General features: G+C 34.4%; 1 protein-coding gene across 1 annotated transcript in view; it reads left to right on the top strand.

The window, feature by feature from the left end:
- Positions 1-14,758, top strand: part of LOC126824851 (pre-rRNA 2'-O-ribose RNA methyltransferase FTSJ3) — a 31,811-nt gene extending 17,053 nt beyond the window's left edge. Inside the window, exons 18-19 of the mRNA XM_050554247.2 lie at positions 12,610-12,704; positions 14,495-14,758. Coding sequence (XP_050410204.1) covers positions 12,610-12,704; positions 14,495-14,702 — 303 coding nt within the window. The 3' untranslated portion in view covers positions 14,703-14,758. The remainder of the gene's footprint in view (positions 1-12,609; positions 12,705-14,494) is intronic.
- The last annotated feature ends 3,715 nt before the right edge of the window (positions 14,759-18,473 follow it).

Below are 18,473 nucleotides of genomic sequence, written 5' to 3' on the forward strand. Positions count from 1 at the left end.
GAGGAAGTCATTATACTAATAATAAAAGGCGAGACCTCTTTTTGCGGCGCAGGCTTATCACTGAGTAGTAAACCGTCCACAAACAATAATATAGGAAGCCTAGTGACGAGTGTAGTAACGTAAGTAGGCTATAGACTATAGGTTTGAGTCGAGATTACTCGCTTTCAGTTTACTCTGTTTTTGCGATAACCAATTATGTGAGAAATAAATAAATAAAAGTTGTACGCGAACTAAATGCGTTTGTTAGATACTGACAGAGCAGCCCCGAGTCGAACAATCGCCGCCCGAGCTGTCTTCGTCAGCTAGTTTCACAATATCGTGCAATAGGTGTATTAATGTGATTTTTAGGTTTAACCCCGCAAACAATGCCAAAATAGTGTTTTCACTGCTTACAGAAAACTGAAATTTAAAAAAAAAATTTTTTATGAGGGTGACCCTCCCACACACTCCCTATCGAGCTGCCGCTCGGTCTGCGCAGCCTTAGCCTGGCACATACTGTCAACATTGTATATTTTTCCGTTTCCGCCCTTCCCCCCCACAATATATATTTCACGGCTACGTTGCGATGGTACCAGCATACCCAGTTGTTGACACCCATTACATCACTCCTGTCTAACAAATCATAAAGCTGTGGTGTTACGGTGGCGGCATAGTATTTCACCGTAACACCACAGCCACTCTAACCATTCATAATACATCTAACTATCCCTTTACAGCACTTCACTCCCTACACATTTCCCCTCGTCCTACTTTCCCAAACGTCAACAACACATCTCATACATCCAGTTCGCTGATTAACCCTTGTACCACGTCTACTGGATTTACTTTGTTGAACTTAGTGAACGTTCGAACGACAAAAGTTATCATCCAATCTGTATGAAATTTATATGCGTTATTTGAATTAGTAAAATGAAAAAGCCTGTCGAATTTCTGTAGATTACTTCCAGAGTTACGGCCCTTGTTTTAGTTTTTAGAACCTTGTGAAACCTTCAAACGACGAAAATTATAATGTCATCTGTATGAAATTGTATATTAAATTCCCCTAATTATCTACAAAAGAATAAATATGTGACAACCCTTGTCGACTGCTCGGACGATTTAGCTACTGTGGTCGTATGTTTGTTGCCTGGCAACCTATCTTTTATTTAATCATCGGTTGAGCAGCAGATTGAATTCCAATCCAGTAAATATCGCAGGCTAGTGATGACATCCGGAGTTGATTATGATCTGGATAACTTAATTAATGTCTAGTTAATAATTTAGATAACATTTCAGGCCTTAAGAAAGACCTGCAATAGGCAGACCTGGCCTTGTTAGAACTAGGGATGTCAGTTTTCAGGGGAAATTTTTATGCGCCCCTGTCCGTCTGTGAATCGGGGGGGGGGGGGTTGGAGGCTGAATGGTTAGCGTTCGCGCTGTATCATAAAGTCTGTCATTGAGTCGACTGGCGTGGTTTCGAATCCCCGGTTGTACGTGACAAGGAGTAGGGTCGCCTGTCCAACCTCGTGGGTTTTCTCCGGGTCCTCCGGTTTCCTCCCACTGCTAAAGACCCCTATGCGCAAGCGAATTATTGAAATAAAATTAAACCATATGTTAGTCCCGAAATGACCTAGTTTGTGTCGAGTGGACTTTAAACCCCATTTCTCTCTCTCTCTCTCTCTCCCATCTGTGAATCGGTATGTTTGTTCACATTTGTTTGTGGACATTCTACGGATCACATTTTTTTATTATGAAACTTATATATATATTGTCCCAAAGATCTTGGATGAGTTTGATTTTGACACGTATCGGGCCATAACTTCCAGGATTTAATACCTGTGGTTGTTCGAAAAATCATGTTTTTAGCTTGTGGACCCTCTGGAGGTCTTAATTTTTATTTGATATTAAAAAATGTAAAAAGATATCTGCGTTACAGATGAGTTTGATTTATCGTGAAAATCGGACCAAAACATCCTGTCAAATTGGCCCACAGCCTTACGCAAATAGTGGCAAAGCTTGTAATATATGTACCAATGTTGTGGATTTTCTAGAGACCATAATTTTTGTCTGGTTTTAATGAAACTTGTTTGAAAGATCAAAAGATCTTGGATGAGTGCAATTTTGGTGCACATCAGACCTTCTATGGAATATCAGTTGGAATTAGGTCAATAAACCAGTTTTAAATGGTATTTTTTATTTTATACACATTCTGACAAAGGCTTAATTTTAAAAATATTGTTGATTTTATTGGAGGCTATATCATAATCTTAAGAAATTTTTTATTTTAAAGCAATTTCAATTATGGTTGTCACGTTATAATTGTGCCGTTTGTCTATCAATAGTCATCAACGAATGAATAAAAACTTTTGCAAGTTATGTTACTAGTTACGTGATAGACAAAAAACTACAAATTGTGTTATGAAGAACGTCCATGGTGCCGTATCATAATCCGTCATATAAACGATCGAATTTCGTTTTAGTGAGCTAAAAATAGTTTTCACTTGGATTTGAGCGTACATATTTTTATAGGCGTATAAAAGGACCAGAATAGTTTTTCTGTTTATACGATGATGGTGATCTACTTTGAATCAAAATCGTCTAAATTTGCTATTCAAATCCCGGAGAATTTTGACTCCGGTATAAATTTGTTGTTCAATTTATGGAGTATTTTGTACTCTGGAAAAATGGCTGATCTGATGGCAGAACAAATGCTTTCCGATTGACAGATTATATTCCGTTAAAGTTCCGGACGTAAAATCAAGTCATTTCGTAAGGGGTCAACTTCTCCCTAGGTAAAGTTTGACTCTGGGTTCTGTTTCTCGTTTGAGGTGACCACAGTTAAGAAATCCTAAGCTGGTACCCCGCAGTGAGTGTAATAAAATTAGCAATCTATGAGTTCGAACTGAATGAAACTAGTCGCTTCATGTGAGAAATCTGGGATGGCTACTCGCCACTCATAGATTTCTAATGCTAATATTTTAGATCATCGACTGATGAAATACGAACATTTTCATTGAATAAATGAAGACAGTGATTTATTCTGGAATATTACTGACGTGAACTTCAAGCTGGTACGTGAATTAAACATGGAAAATTTTCAAAAGGTGTACCTATTTGTCGTTCTATTTGTGGTTATCACATACATTAAAATACAACATTCTCCATAACAAATTACCAAGAATTATTTTTGTTGAAGTCTATTATATTAAACTAAAGGAACGGAAGCTTATAATTAACCCATTTCCTACCAGGACCTCATTTGACCCAATTCTGGTTCGTTTGTTTCAAAATGGATTAAGAACCCTGGTGAATACCTTGATGGAGGTCAAAGATGAGCATTTTCTGCTCAGGGTAAGCAGAGATAAGCCATTTGATTGGCTGATGCTTTGGGACCCGATAACTCGACTCTATAGTTCTAATTAAGTGACTGAGTTCAATGATTAGAAATTCCCACTTAAGCTAAGCAATTTCATTGGTTGATGCTTTGGAACAAGACAACTTTGATTCTAACTAATGGAGAGTGATGAAACTTTGTGTGTAGTTTCACTACCAGGTACTTTAAAACCTCGACTGAGTTTGATCATGAACATTTTATGCTTAGACTAAGAATAGATAATCAGTGTCATTTATTTATTTTGGAAATTTTGGTCGGGTACATCAGCATCGCTGTTGGCTTGTCAATTTTGGTTTGAAGCATTGCGGTCGTAAGAGGACGAACCCTATCAATATTTATGATTCTGTGACTTGTCATTCCAGAGTTATACCCCCTTAACCAAAAACTTTGGGGATGCAATAGAGACCAAAGGATTTTTTTCAAATTTTGGTCATGAGGGGATTAACCCTATGGATAAATAGCATTCTGCAACTTGTTGTTCCAAAGTTATGACCCCTTCAGATAAAATAAAACTTTGTGTATGCGATAGAGGCCAAAGGTTTTGACAGGTCTTTTTCAAATTTGGTGTTAAGCATTGGGTTCATGACTCACGAAGGGGACAAACCCATCGTTTTTCACCATTCCACAACCTTCCGCTTTAGAGGTACCTGGTACACGTCCCACCCCTACCTTTCCCATACACCTTCTGAAAGCAATAGATGCTTCAGTTTTTAACTGATTTATTTGAAATTTTGCGAGTAACATTGGGGTTAAAGAGGACGAATCCTATTATTTCAGAGCTATCTTCTTTTTCCGTGAACGTGGCAGAGGGTACAGTTTTATAACAGAATTTTTCGATTTGAATTGAAGCATTGGAAATTGGAACAATGATCTGTGTCTTTCCATTGCTGAGTTATGCCCCTTTTTCCGAAAACCTTGTAAACACGACAGAGACTATAGTTTTTAATGGATCTTTGTGTGGCAGTCTTTTACAAAATGTTTATGTAAAAAAAAAAAAGTACACTATTTTATTTGAACACACATGCAGTTTTTGTGTGGCTATCTTTTATAATAGAATTTGATACAAATAAGCTCAATTTTAATCCATTTTACAAAATGTTTATGTAAAAAACACATGCAACACACATACAATTTGAATTAATACTTGAATTTAGAGGATTCCAGGAGTGTAATTATGTGGGTGAAATTCAATAAATCCTGCACTCTTTGAATGTCAAGCAAATTTCTACGAATAAATTGCAGCCATTTAGATTCTTGCATCATTGAAGTATATTATGTTATTTATGGTAAATGTTCAACCTAGTAAACAAAATTTAATGGAAATTGATGTAGTGGCAGTGGCCATTCCAATTGCATACTTTACATGGTGAGCTGCAAGGATATTTCACAATAGATACATGTAGCTTAAAATGTTAACCTGAATACAAAAACTAAAGATTGAGCTAATCTGACAAATATTAATATACTTCTGCTATGTAGTAATCAGCGGTATTTTGAAATGGTATCTTAATCCATCCATCTACATCTAGCACACTTTTGTTTCTGGAGCTTCATTCGGTTACCTTCCCTTTTAAGATTTAAAAAAAAAAACATGTACTGAAATGGTGCCTTTTAATATTTTACAGCATAAAAGAAAATTTAACTGGAACTATTTTTTGGGCAGCCTAGGTCTGCTTTTGTACTGTGCTGTTTGTTACAGATTGAAAGTCTTCCATACATAAGTTATGTACCAAAATGCTCACCTGTAAACTTGTTAAGAAGATTAGTATGTATTAAGAAAACTCATAATTAAAAAAAACTAAACGAATAATTGTTTGAAATGTTGATTTAATATCGGATATGTCATCTGCCATTATTTTGAATACATAAACAGGCTGGACATAAAATTTCTCTAATTCATATTTCAACAACCGTGATAAACCAAAAATTGTCTACTGTGGTATGTATGGTATGGTACAAAATTTCATAATGATATATTAGGAATATTGCACATTTTAGTAGATACATCTAGTGAACTAGACCTTTTTCAACAAGCACTTTTGCACAAGGCTCCGGTTATTTGTCTTCATTTAACTAGATGAATTTCAATTCATAAATACTATTCATGTGTGTTTCTGAAGCTTTATATATTTCACATAAGGAACAGGGCTGTCGATAATTTTTCACAGTTGATTAGCACCACTGCTAATCATAAAGTCCAATTTTGCAGTTTTTCAGTTTCAACATAAAGTACCTAAATAACAAGATATTACTTTAATTCATAACAAATGATTAGATTTCATTCTTAAATATTTTTAGCACTACTACAGGTAGCTGTGACAGGTTGTGAATGTGATGTAGACTTTAGCTTAGGTCTTGCATCTGAAGCCAATTTCTGACAGTGGCTTCCGAAGCCCCACTCATTTTAATTTTTATTTCTTTATTACGTCAGAAATCTTCGTTAGAAAACAATTTCGTCTGCTTTTTATCGTAGTTACTATTTTTGTTCAATCGGACACATGCGGAAATTAACGAATACGCTTGATTAGCTAGACACACACGATATAAACAATAATATTTTTTGGGAATTCTTACTTTGAATTCTCATTTTATAATAGTTTACATGTATTTACACTGGATTTAGTTTTTTCAAATTGAATACTGATATAATCACTCCAAATTGACATGTTTCGCAACATGAGTGGTACTACTTGGTTCCTTATTTCCGGTTTAATAGTCCCTATTCATAGAGTTATGTCCCTGTATTATATAGTATAATGAATTGTGTCTGGGTAGTTTGAAAAGAAAATGTCACACAGAGAATTCAGTTTTGTTTATAAAATTTTATTTGACATTTTTTAGACATTGAAAGTCTTGAGAAAGCCTTCTAGTCTTCAAAATGTGGATAAATCTTCGTGTCAATGTCATTTTAATGATTCACAGTTACTGCGAATCAAAAACAATAGATTTTAATTTTGGATTAGCAATGGACAAAATATATATCGCAAATTGCACTGCGATATTGATTGTCAGCTTCCCTGATCAGGAATATGTTGAATGTTGGCCTTAAAATCATCCCAGATAATCCAGAACCTGGCATTTTATTTGTATACTTTCATGTATACCCACTTTCATCAGTGTTTACCAACTGTGAAAAACTGAGACAGCTCGTTTAATGATGATTTCAATGACAGCGTGAAAAAATCTTCAAAAATGTTCAGACCCATGCATACATCCCTTTAACCACTGTTTATTCAATAAGACTAATTTAGTAAAACCAGTTCCTTTTAAGTGAATAAAATCTTGTTTTCCATTGCTAGTTCTTATCTTATGTAAATATGTTATGAACAGGTCAATAATATGGACATGAATAAAGCATATTATCTAACGGTATATGTGTTACATATTATACACAATAATCAAGTTTGTGTGAATGTGTAAACAGATTTTTAGACAGATGTTATTGTGATTAGTAACAATAAGGGTTGATAATATATAATAGAATACGTATTTTGTTTGGCCTAATGAATGTAGTATTAGAGAACAAAAAAAAAAATCAATACCATTCAGCTGTATGGTTGATTTGTAGGACCAGAAATAGAAGACTTGATTATGATGCCTTGGCTGATTAATTTAGATAGATCTCTTCGTGAAAGGTGAGAAGATGGTCAGAAAATTACCTACTACGTGTACAACATCTGTGGATTGTGTAATGACCATAACTTGACTAGAGCTGTTTCTTGACTAATTTAACATTCACCTTTATTTTTACTTGTACACCTTACTTCATTAATATTTGAAACCTTGTCAAGTATTAGCTGCTGTTGCTAATCAACAAAATTTTATTGTGGTAAGAACTACTAAAAATCCCTCAAGACTATAATCAATCAATGGCATGAATGTCTTATATAGAGAAGAGTGGAAAAATATTACCTATACATTTTATATATGTTATTCCACTTTCTTCTTATCAATGAAAATAAAAAAAAATATATTAAATGGCTAAAAGATAAAGTAGAAGATAATCTCTAATAAGCTTATTAAAGGGTCAGGTTGCTACTTAGTTTAAAGAGACAGTCTGCCAAAGTGTAAAGGGTAAAAAAGACACACATTTATATTTTTTATATGCTTAAATACCTGATGTGTCAGAAGATAAAAATAGGTGCGAACAGTGTTATTGAGATAGTAATTTACACCATTAAAATAAAAATCTCAGGTCAGATACCATCTTGACCTTAATGATTATCAATAGAAATAAGTATCATTCAGAAATAGGTAGCCTTTCAAGACCTGTTGGAGTAGAGCCATTGTGGCTCAGTGAGTAGGGTACTGGCTCACTAACCAGGTCTGGGGTTCAATCCCAAGGTTGACCCAAAAAGATCCCCAGGTCAGTCATAATCATGTTATTCGGATTGTGAAAATAACAAGATCACATGTACATGTTGGAATTCGACAAAGAGTAGGCAGAAATACTTCTGTCCAGGCAAAATTTAAATCAAAGTACACTGCATGACGTATGCCTATCTTCATTAGCTCAATTAGTGCAGAAAAGTAGGATGTTAAACCCCATTTCATTTCAAAGCCTGTATGTATCTAGTTGATGTATATAAATAAATAAAAAATATTCTTTCCCTATTACGATTGGATATGGTTTACTGTGGGACCTGTTTAAATATCTGATGAACTTATAATGAATATCAAGAATATTGTGTGCATGATAGTTCAGAAAGATATATTTCACTGGCAGAATGACTATTGACGTGAGCATGATTTATGGTACTTCCTCTTTCAAGCTGCCTTATTTACTCTTTAAGTAATTAGAATAGTTAGATTCTGTATAATCTATCTTGTTTGGGTGCTTTAATATTTTGTATGTAGAAAATCGATTGGACATTTTGTACCAGGACCGGTAAATGCATCAGTACCAGTATATATATATATTGAAGTTAATTTTCTGTAAAGTTAAGAACCAGCCCTTTTATTTTTTATATTAGACAATAATCGTGAAATGCAGTGTGAGACATGTATCCAAATTGGAGGCTACATTTCTTTTCAATAATCTAGCTTTTTTCTATTCATTTGTGTTGCACAGTTTTACTATTCATCCTTCAAATGCCTTATTATTTATATTTCAATCTCTGGGGTTTTTGCAAGTTTACGTATCTTCACATGACTATGATAGAAGTGGATTCTCCTTTTAATACAGAGATTTTGTCTCGAATTTGAGTATGTTACCTTGCCAAAAAAGTATGGCATGATCTTCATTATATTTAATCAGTCCATCTTGGTACTAAATACATGATTTTATTTTCAAGCGTATATTATAAAGGACACCTTTAAATTTGTCCCAACTTGTGTTTTAAGCATCAGTCATCATGATTGTTTATCAATTTGAACATAGAATCAACTGTGTAGCACATCTATAAATAACTAGGAGCAATTGATTTGATTTATTTCAATTTTGTATTTTATTATGAAACAAAAAGAGAGTTAAGATAGAATACTCCGGCATACTCCGCTAAATATTCAAGACTAAACAAACTTTGTCTAATTATGTCTAGACATCAATACAGTAATTGAATGACTAAATGTAATATCCATATTGAGTTATTGTAATTACATGGACTTTGATCAGCACAGCTAGCAATTGGTTCAGATGATCTGAAATAATGACAGTGATTATTCTTGGTATATACTCTGGAAATTGATGAGAAATGAGGCAGCTTCTTCCATCAAAAGTAAAGAGCTATCTATAGAAATAGAATATAAATAAGAAAGGAGGAAGAGATGACATTATACTGGTGATTACAAGTTGACAGTTAAGTGAAATCAATACCTATGCTAGAAGGAGCTGGGAAGATTTTACTCAGCTAATTATTTCCTTATCAGTATTTTACATTATTAACATATACTACCTTCTTGCTACATACTCAGTATTTACCAGAACATTTATTTATAGTTCAACTGGAAAAAAGCCTCTGGAAATCTGCTGTGATACTAATAAGCTTGTCACTATAAATTCCTTTAAAGCCACAGAGAAAAGCAGCTATTAACAAGAGTATGTCTTGTAAATGCCTTTTAAGTATTTAAATCTACAGGGGGCAAACCAGACACTTTATTCTTCATTGTATTTATTTTTGTTTTGTATTTCTTATGAAAAGAAGGGGAATAAGCATAGAAAATATTTTAATGGTCAAAAGTGTAAATTTATTACTGTAATCGTTAGAAGTAAGGAGTATCAGACTTTCAGATAGAAAGAGGTCAAATAGCTGACCTGATTATGTTTTATGAAACTTGTTTTGAAAAGTATCATTTGCGGAGGATTGATTTCTCCTTATGTACCAACATTTAAACACTGTAACGTCTGTCCTTCATTGCAGGCGCTCAAGAGCTCACAGTTATTATCCAGTCATTTTGAAATTTACTAGTGCTGCTGTTATAAATGCCAGAGGGTCATAGAAGCCTGTTGAATTTTAGTGATTTCTAATAATCACTTTCCGAGGTCCTTGGGTGTATTGAAACATTTATATACATTACCTAGATACAGAAGCCTATAAAAACATCAATGATTTCCGACTACTGGCATTATTTCAAGAGCTTGCTAATTGATATGTGACTGTTGTTTAAACATGCATTATGCAAGAGCTAAATCTGCCTATTGCAGGTCTTTCTTTAGGCCTGAAATGTTTTCTAAAGTATTAATTAGACATTAATTAACTGATCTAGGCCTTAATCAACTCTCGATGGCATCAGTTTTCTCCAATATTAAATAGATTAGAATGGTTCAGCGATACTTTGATTTAATCAAATATGGAGAACCGAGACTTAGCTTCGATCAACCAGTACGGTGGTTGAAATTATTGCACACATCTGTCAAACCTTCAAAGGCTAATATCTTTGCTTGCAATAGAGTAATTTGAATGAAATTTTCAAATTATTCATTTTACATCATCTACTTTCGAACTATTATAATGGCTAGTTCTTTATATAAATCTTACATAATGTATCTTTAATATGAATACAATTATTCCAAATGATTAAAAAAAATAGTAAATTTTAACAATCATTCATTATTTCCCGCCCGACAAATCTGTTGATGGAGATATATTTCTTTACATATCATTTTTAACCTCAATAACTTTGTAAAGATTGATTCCTTTATGTAACTAAAAAACTTAAATTTCTTCAAATTAAATGGAATTCCAGCAAGTTGCCCAAAAAATAAAATACTTTGCCAATATCAAAATAAATGCACATATGTATCTGTAAAGCTTCAAACTGAATGATTTGCTGTCTATCTCTTTAATTTCCATCTCCTAGTTCTACAGTTAATCATGACAGGTGTTGACTTGTGTTACTGGCCTTCACCTTATCTTAACTTCACATAAAGCTTTTAATGGTGTAGGAAATGAATGATCTGATTATGGTTTATGCTAGAGATTATACAAAGAGTTGCTGTACACATCAAACTGTTTCTTGTTGCTTTTACAAGATCTTTTCATTTACTGTGATTTAAAGTAGCCATGTCTTTAACTCGGTATCATCCACAATCTTCGACATTGCAAACACGACTTATTGGTCATTTTGAATCAACATTGATGTTGTTATCTTACCATGAAAAGATGGGCCTTTGGTATCCAATATTTAAGACATAATGAAAATTTTAAACTTGGCAAATGAATCGTGTGCCAGAATGCTTTTAGGCGCCATTTGTAATGAAGTGACAGGATGAACGAGGCTAAACATATCCCACAAGGGAAGACTACTGGAGTAGATTGGAATAACCAGACACCAAAGAATGTCATTCAATTTGCACTCTTCGCAACTGCTTAGAAATTACAGTAAAACAGAAACGATTGAATGAAAATCAGTATATGTACATTCATATTACATTATTATATGTATTACGATGAATTTGTGTCCATTTTTAGGTGCCAAAGAATAGCGATTTAGCTCCTTTAAGATCACAGTTTTGAAACCTTTATGTATGTGTACTCAATAAATGACATCACTATATTCACATCCATCATCCTCTTCAAAATAATTTCATGACAGAATTTTTCTCCATAGCATTTCGGAGGAGGCAGGAGACTATTTAAATGGGTTTGTTTGTCCGTCCGTCCGTCAAACCTTTTGGAACATCTCTCTGACTCCAATTAAGGTAGAATGTTCAAGATGTTCATTAGATGAATGGGTTACAAGAGTTCAATGATGAACTTATCTGCATAGGCTAAGCACAGAGAAGGGATTTGATATGTAGCTACTTTATAACACAATAACTTTGATTTTAATATGAAACTGGGTGTATAGTTCATTACATCAATACCTTTACTTCTTTCCATATTGACAATTTCTGGTTTGGTTAAACAGAATAATAACAATAAGCCATTTGATTGCTTGATGCTTCATAAACAGATAAATGTGCAGGCAACTACTGAATGTCAGCTATTTGCTGTTGTCATGTACATATTAATAATTCATTACAACATAACACTAGAGATTATGGAAGGATAACGTTGGCAATATTATTTCAATGTTCACGGAGCAAAATGCATGTCAGCAGTTCAAAATATGTATTTTAGTTTTATAATTTGCAATTTCCATTGCTCCACAATACCAATGTCACAGTGTTAAAATACAGAATACATTTTCGAATAATATAAAATACAGTAGAATAGTTATTTTACACATTACCGGTACACTTCTCCATTCCCTCATAGCACACTGCACGACGTACACCTGTTTTCATTAACCCAGTCGGAGCAGAACAGTAGGATATTAAACCCCATTTCATTTTATTTCATTGAACGTTTTCCAAAGTTCTGTAAATATGAGTACTGCTCCCTTCTACTGAAATTTACCTTGTAGATTGATCGCATAAATTATTCATTTCCATCCTTGTCCAGATTTTTTCCGTATGCAAATGAGCTTCGTTGTGGATCCCATATAAGGTATATTTGTTCTAATATTTTGTATAATTGAAAAGTGTATTCTGTATTTTAACACTGTGAGAATGGTATTGTGGAGCAATGGAAATTGCAAATTGTAAAACTAAAATACATATTTTGAACTACTGACATAGGCAGTTTGTACAGTGAACATTGAAATAATATTGGCAACGTTATCCTTCCATAAGAGATAACATATAGCTCCCCCCTATCTCATCTCAATATTTGATTTGCAATTTGTAAAACAAAAGGTAAGACATCATATAAAACAAAGAGCACCTATATACCTGTTCCAATATATAATTACAGGCAGCTAAAAAGTTGGAAAAAGTAAGAAGAAAGGCAGAGGTTATTACGGAAGATGTAGATGTTTCTGAGAAGGAAAAGTGGCAGCAGATCAAACAGTAGGTTTTTTTTTATTTAATTTTCAAATATACATGTATTCTAAAATCTAATGCAGGGCATAATTTTGGACATGATGCGCCAAAGGGAGATGTATAGGGCAGGATTTCTGTTCCAGAATTTTGCTCTTCGTATATTTGCGGGATTATCAATATTTCTTGGATCGTGAACTGAATGACTGTTAAAGACAAGTTGATTGACTTCTTGATAAACAAGTGTTTACATCCCGCCAATCGACACCAAGGGGATGAAACTATCCGACAAAGAAGAAACCATAAATTGCTTTTTGGCTTAAGATAAAGATAGGTTGCCAGGCAACAAAACATACGGCCACAGCAGCTAAATCGTCTGAGCGGTCAACAAGGGTTGTCGCATATTTATTGTTTTGTAGGTAATTGGGAGCCTTTACAAGATAGTTCCATACAGATGAGATTATAATTTTTGCCGTTTGAGGTTTCACAAAGTTCTACAAATTGAAACAAGGGTCTCAACTCTGGAAGTCATCTACAGAAATTGTTGAAATTTGACAGGCTTTTTCGTTTCACAAATTTAAATGTATATATCAATTTCATACATATCGGATGATAACTTTCATCAATTGAGCATTAGCAAGGTTGAACAAAGTTAAACAAGGGCAATAACTCTAGAATTAATAAACGGAAATTGCTGAAATTCAATAGGATTCTGCTCTTTACTAATTTAAATGACGCATGTAAATTTCATACAGATCGGCAGATAACTTTTGATGTTAGAGCATTCACAAAGTTCAATAAAGTGAAACTAGGGTCATAACTCTAGACGTAATAAACAGAAATTGCTGAAATTCAATAAGCTTCTTCGTTTCACTTATTTAAATAATGCATATAAATTTCAGAAAGATCGGATGATAACTTTTGGTGTTAGAGCTTTCACAAGGTTCAATAAAGTGAAACAAGGGCCATAACTCTTAGATGTAATACACAGAAATTACTGAAATTCAATAGGCTTCTTCATTTCACTAATTTAAATAATGCATATAAATTTCAGAAAGATAGGATGATAATTTTTGGGGTTAGAGCGTTCATAAGGTTAAATAAAGTGAAACAAGGGCCATAACTCTAAAACAAAATTGCTGAAATTCAATAGACTTCTTCGTTTCCCTAATTTAAATATTGCATATAAATTTCACAAAGATCGGATGTTAACTTTTGGCATCAGAGCGTTCACAAGGTTCAACAAAGTGAAATGGAAATTATTGAAATTAAAAAGGCTTCTTCATCTCACTTATGTAAACAACATGTATTCCAACCATTAGGTTGATCACTTAATTAATCCCACAAATTATACGATAATCAAGAATATTAATAGCAGTTCTCTCATTACAATGTTTTTGGAATTTTGAGTTTAATTCACCATGTCTTCATGTCCGATATAGCATATTTACGATCGGTTGTTTGCAAATCAACATAGGATATGTCCAGTATAAATGGATGAAACAGAATCCCTGATATAGAAGATGACATCTTAAAATTTGTGGAATAGCCAAGTGTGGGAATGAATTTCATCTGTATGCTTATTTCAAGACCAGTAATGATTATTTTTTACCCTACGCAAGTCCAGCAAACTCGCATGTTTGGTGCTTGCTGGCTTACTTAATCACCTTCAGTTATTATCTTCAGTTATTCAAATCCAAGCACCCCCATCAGCAAATTCCTATCCTCATCACACTGACCAATTTTCAAGCCTTGCCCACCTCCAAATTTCCCCTTTTTTAAAATTCACAAATCTGATATTTCTCTTCTATCATTTACAGATTATATAAGAAGGCTGGTTTGTTGAAGAAGGATAAGAAAGAAGTGACGTATGTCGTCGGAAAGCGTGGTGTAGGAAAGCGAGTTAGTCGACCATCAGGAGTCACTGGTCCCTTCAAGGTTGTTGATCCTCGAATGAAGAAAGATAAAAGAAAAAGCAAAATGGCTAAGAAAAAAGGTGGAAAAAATAATAATAGGAAAAGAAGATAAAATAAAACCTTATTTAATTATTTGTAAAAATTGTAAATAAACATCTTTACATCTCATTTTGTCTGTATGCTGAACCAAATGCTCACTTAAGGGCTATTAAATTGGGTTTGTCCAGCTTATCTCACATATCACTGCCAGGGAATGGATGTTAACAGAAATTGGTATACCTTCATTATCACTGTCACTTGCTCCAACTAAAATATTTTTTAATTATAGGCTACTGAAATCTTATTTGATCGATTATTCTTTAAATAGAGGGTATAATTTTTTATAACTGTCAACCCTACCAATTGTATAAAACTTCTTAGTTCAGGAAAATGTCCATAATCTATGTAGGCGGAAGGATTATGCAAACTGTTTTTATTGCAACATATTGTACTTGTGGCTGGCCCTCAAGGCATGTAAATTATGATGTAGATCAACTATTGAGAAGGGCAAGGTGTTGTGTGGTATATATTTAGAAAGAAGTGATGAAAGAAATGACTTGAGGGCCTTTTGCCAAAAGGATTGTGGATTTTTAAACAATAAATATGTATAATTCAGACTAGTCATTCAGATTCTAATCTTGATAGATAACAAATACAAAACATGTAGAAAAGTGAAAGTATTGTCTGGCTGTTGGCCACAAATTGTACATGTTTTAATCAAATCTTAACAATGATGATTGAGAACAGAAAGGTTTCACACAAGAATTTCTAATTAATTTAATGTCAAGGTCATGACTAGATCTATTGTTTCACAGAGGTATTGCAAAGGCTTTCTATATATAACTCTGTGTAAGATGACTGGACTTTATAAATTTCATATGCATTCTTCTAGGTGTGATGTCACATCACATGGCATCGATCACAATGTTAACATAACGTGAACTGATCCGGGCAGAATGATGCCTTTTACTCATTTTATATACCGATTTACACTAAATAGGAAATATTTTTTTATCCAGATATACTTCAAACACCTTTATTTATTTATATAATACTTAAAAAAAAAATGTTCTAGAATTTAATTTGCAGGAAAAAAGTTAATATTGTGAAGTAATTAACTTCCATCGATATCATCCCTCTCAGTGATATTAGTGGCAAATATTCACTGCTGATCAGTGTGTCGTTGCTCCTGTCTTGTGCAAAAAGGTCTAGAAATATACTTTTCAAAGATAGGTTGCCAGGCAACAAAACATGCCCACAGCAGCTAAATCGTCCGACCGGTCGTCAAGGGTTGTCGCATATTTATTCTTTTGTAGGTAATTAGGGGAATTTAATATACAATTTCATACAGATGACATTATAATTTTCTTCGTTTGAGGGTTCACAAGGTTCTAAAAACTTAAACAAGGGCCGTAACTCTGGAAGTAATCTACAGAAATTGTTGAAATTCGACCGGCTTTTTCGTTTTACTAATTCAAATAATGCATATAAATTTCATACAGATCGGATAATAACTTTTGTCGTTTGAATGTTCACAAGGTTCAACAAAGTAAAACAAGGGCCATAACGGAAATTGCTGAAATTCAATAGGCTTCTTCGTTTCACTAATTTAAATGATGCATATAAATTTCATACAGATTAGGTGACGACTTTTGTCGTTCAAGCATTCACAAGATTCAACAAAGTGAAACAATGGCCATAACTCGAGATGTTTCAGTAACCTCAATAATGCATATAAATTTCAGAAAGATCGGATAATAACTTTTGTCGTTAAGGCATTCACAAGGTACAACAAAGTGAAACAAGGGCCATAACTCACGGTGTAATTAACAGAAATTGCTGAAATTCAATAGGCTTCTTCGTTTCACTAATGTAAATGATGCATATCAATTTCAAGCAGATCGTTAGAGCGTTCACAAGGTGAAACAAGGGCCATAACTCCAGAAGAAATTAACGGAAGTTATTGAAATTAAATAGGATTCTTCATCTAACTAATGTAAACAACATATATCAGATGATAAATGTAGTCTAGAGTGTTCACAAGAAATTGTGGACGACGTACAGGGGTGACGGCATTATACGAACCACATTTCCATGTGGGCGTATAAAAAAAAAAATGCATAGTGACATTTCGTATACCCTCGCTTTACAATCGCCTCGTTGCAACAGGAACCGCAACTCGTCGCTGAACCAAACTGGTCTCCAGCGTTGCTAAACCAAACTGTTCTCCAGCGTAGCCGTGGTCATAGCCTGTTTGACTGAACCCATTGAAGTCGAATATTTGACGGTGTCGGCCTATTTCACGAAGGCATCTATGCCATGGAGTATGGACTGTCTAGTCCGAGATCCTACGCCGTCCAGGGCAATTAGTGGGTCACTCTTGTTTGGCCTGAGCTTGGGTGGTCACGTGTTGATCTTCGCTGTCGGTACCTATCCCAAAGGCGAACAAGCCAACAGTGATGCTGATGTCCCCCCCCCCCCCCGAAATCCCCAAATAAATAGATGACACATATTAATTAATCGCAGGTCTAGTATCGAGCAATCAAACTGATTATCAACTATACACTAAGTTTCATACTCTCTATCTGATAGAATCAAAGTTATCTTGTCCCAAAGCATCGACCAAGGAAATTGCTTATTCTACCTCAATTAGAAGCAGAGTTGTTATGTTCCAAAGTCTTGACCAATCAAAATGCTTATTGCTCCTTAGCCTAAGCAGACAATTCTCATCATCGAACTTAGTCAAGGTATTGATGTAATGAAACTATACACCAAGTTTCATCACTCTCACTTAATTAGAACTAAATTTATCGTGTCCCAAAGCATCAACCAATCAAATTGCTTATCTCTACTTACCATAAGCAGAAAATGCTCATCTTCGCACTCTATCAAGGCATTGACCTCATAAACACCTAGACACCAAGTTTGAACATTCTAGCTCAATTAGAAGGAGAGTTATTGTGTTTCAAAGTCTCGGCCAATCAAATTGCTTATCGCTCTGCTTACCCCGAGCAGAAAATGCTCAATATTGAACTTAGTCAATGTATTGATGTAATGAAACTATACACCAAGTTTCATCACTGTCACTTAATTAGAACTAAAGTTATCGTGTCCCAAAGCATCAACCAATCAAATTGCTTATCTCTGCTTACCCTAAGCAGAAAATGCTCATCTTCGAACTCCATCAAGGCATTGACCTAATAAACACCTATAGGGCCTACCAAGTTTGAACATTCTAGGTCAATTAGAAGGAGAGTTATTGTGTCCGAAAAGTGTGACGGACAGACAGACAGACGGACGAACCCATTTTAATAGTCCCCTGCTTTCTTCGAAAGGCGGGGGACACAAAATTATCTCTACTTACCCTTATCAGAATGTTTGAACATTCTATGTCAATTAGAAGGACAGTTATTGTGTCCCAAAAAGTGTGACGGAAACATTCAGCTGCCTGGCTACATCGTCAGGTATTCACCGGCTTGTAACCAACCGATAGGGTTGTTGTGTTGGTCTTCATTCAGATGTGGCATCACTTGGCTCGTTGAGTGTTTACATGTGCAACTGATTTTGAAACCGGGAACCCGGAATTTTAAAGGCCTTAGAGTTGGGTTTCATGCGAAAAGCTTGCGAAGTTGTTTAACTCATGTGTGATCATGGGCCATAACTCTGGTAGTAATTATCGGAAATCATTGAAAATCAATAGGCTTCTTCGTCTCGCGACTTTACTGTGTATAAATCTGAAGTCAACCGGATATTAATTTTAGCCTTTAGAGCGTCCACAAGATATTTTAAAGTCATCAAGGGCCATAACTCTGGCAGTAATTATTGAATATCGTTGAAAATCAAT

This window comes from Patella vulgata, chromosome 6 (genome assembly GCF_932274485.2).
Source record: "Patella vulgata chromosome 6, xgPatVulg1.2, whole genome shotgun sequence".
Lineage (NCBI taxonomy): Eukaryota > Metazoa > Mollusca > Gastropoda > Patellidae > Patella > Patella vulgata.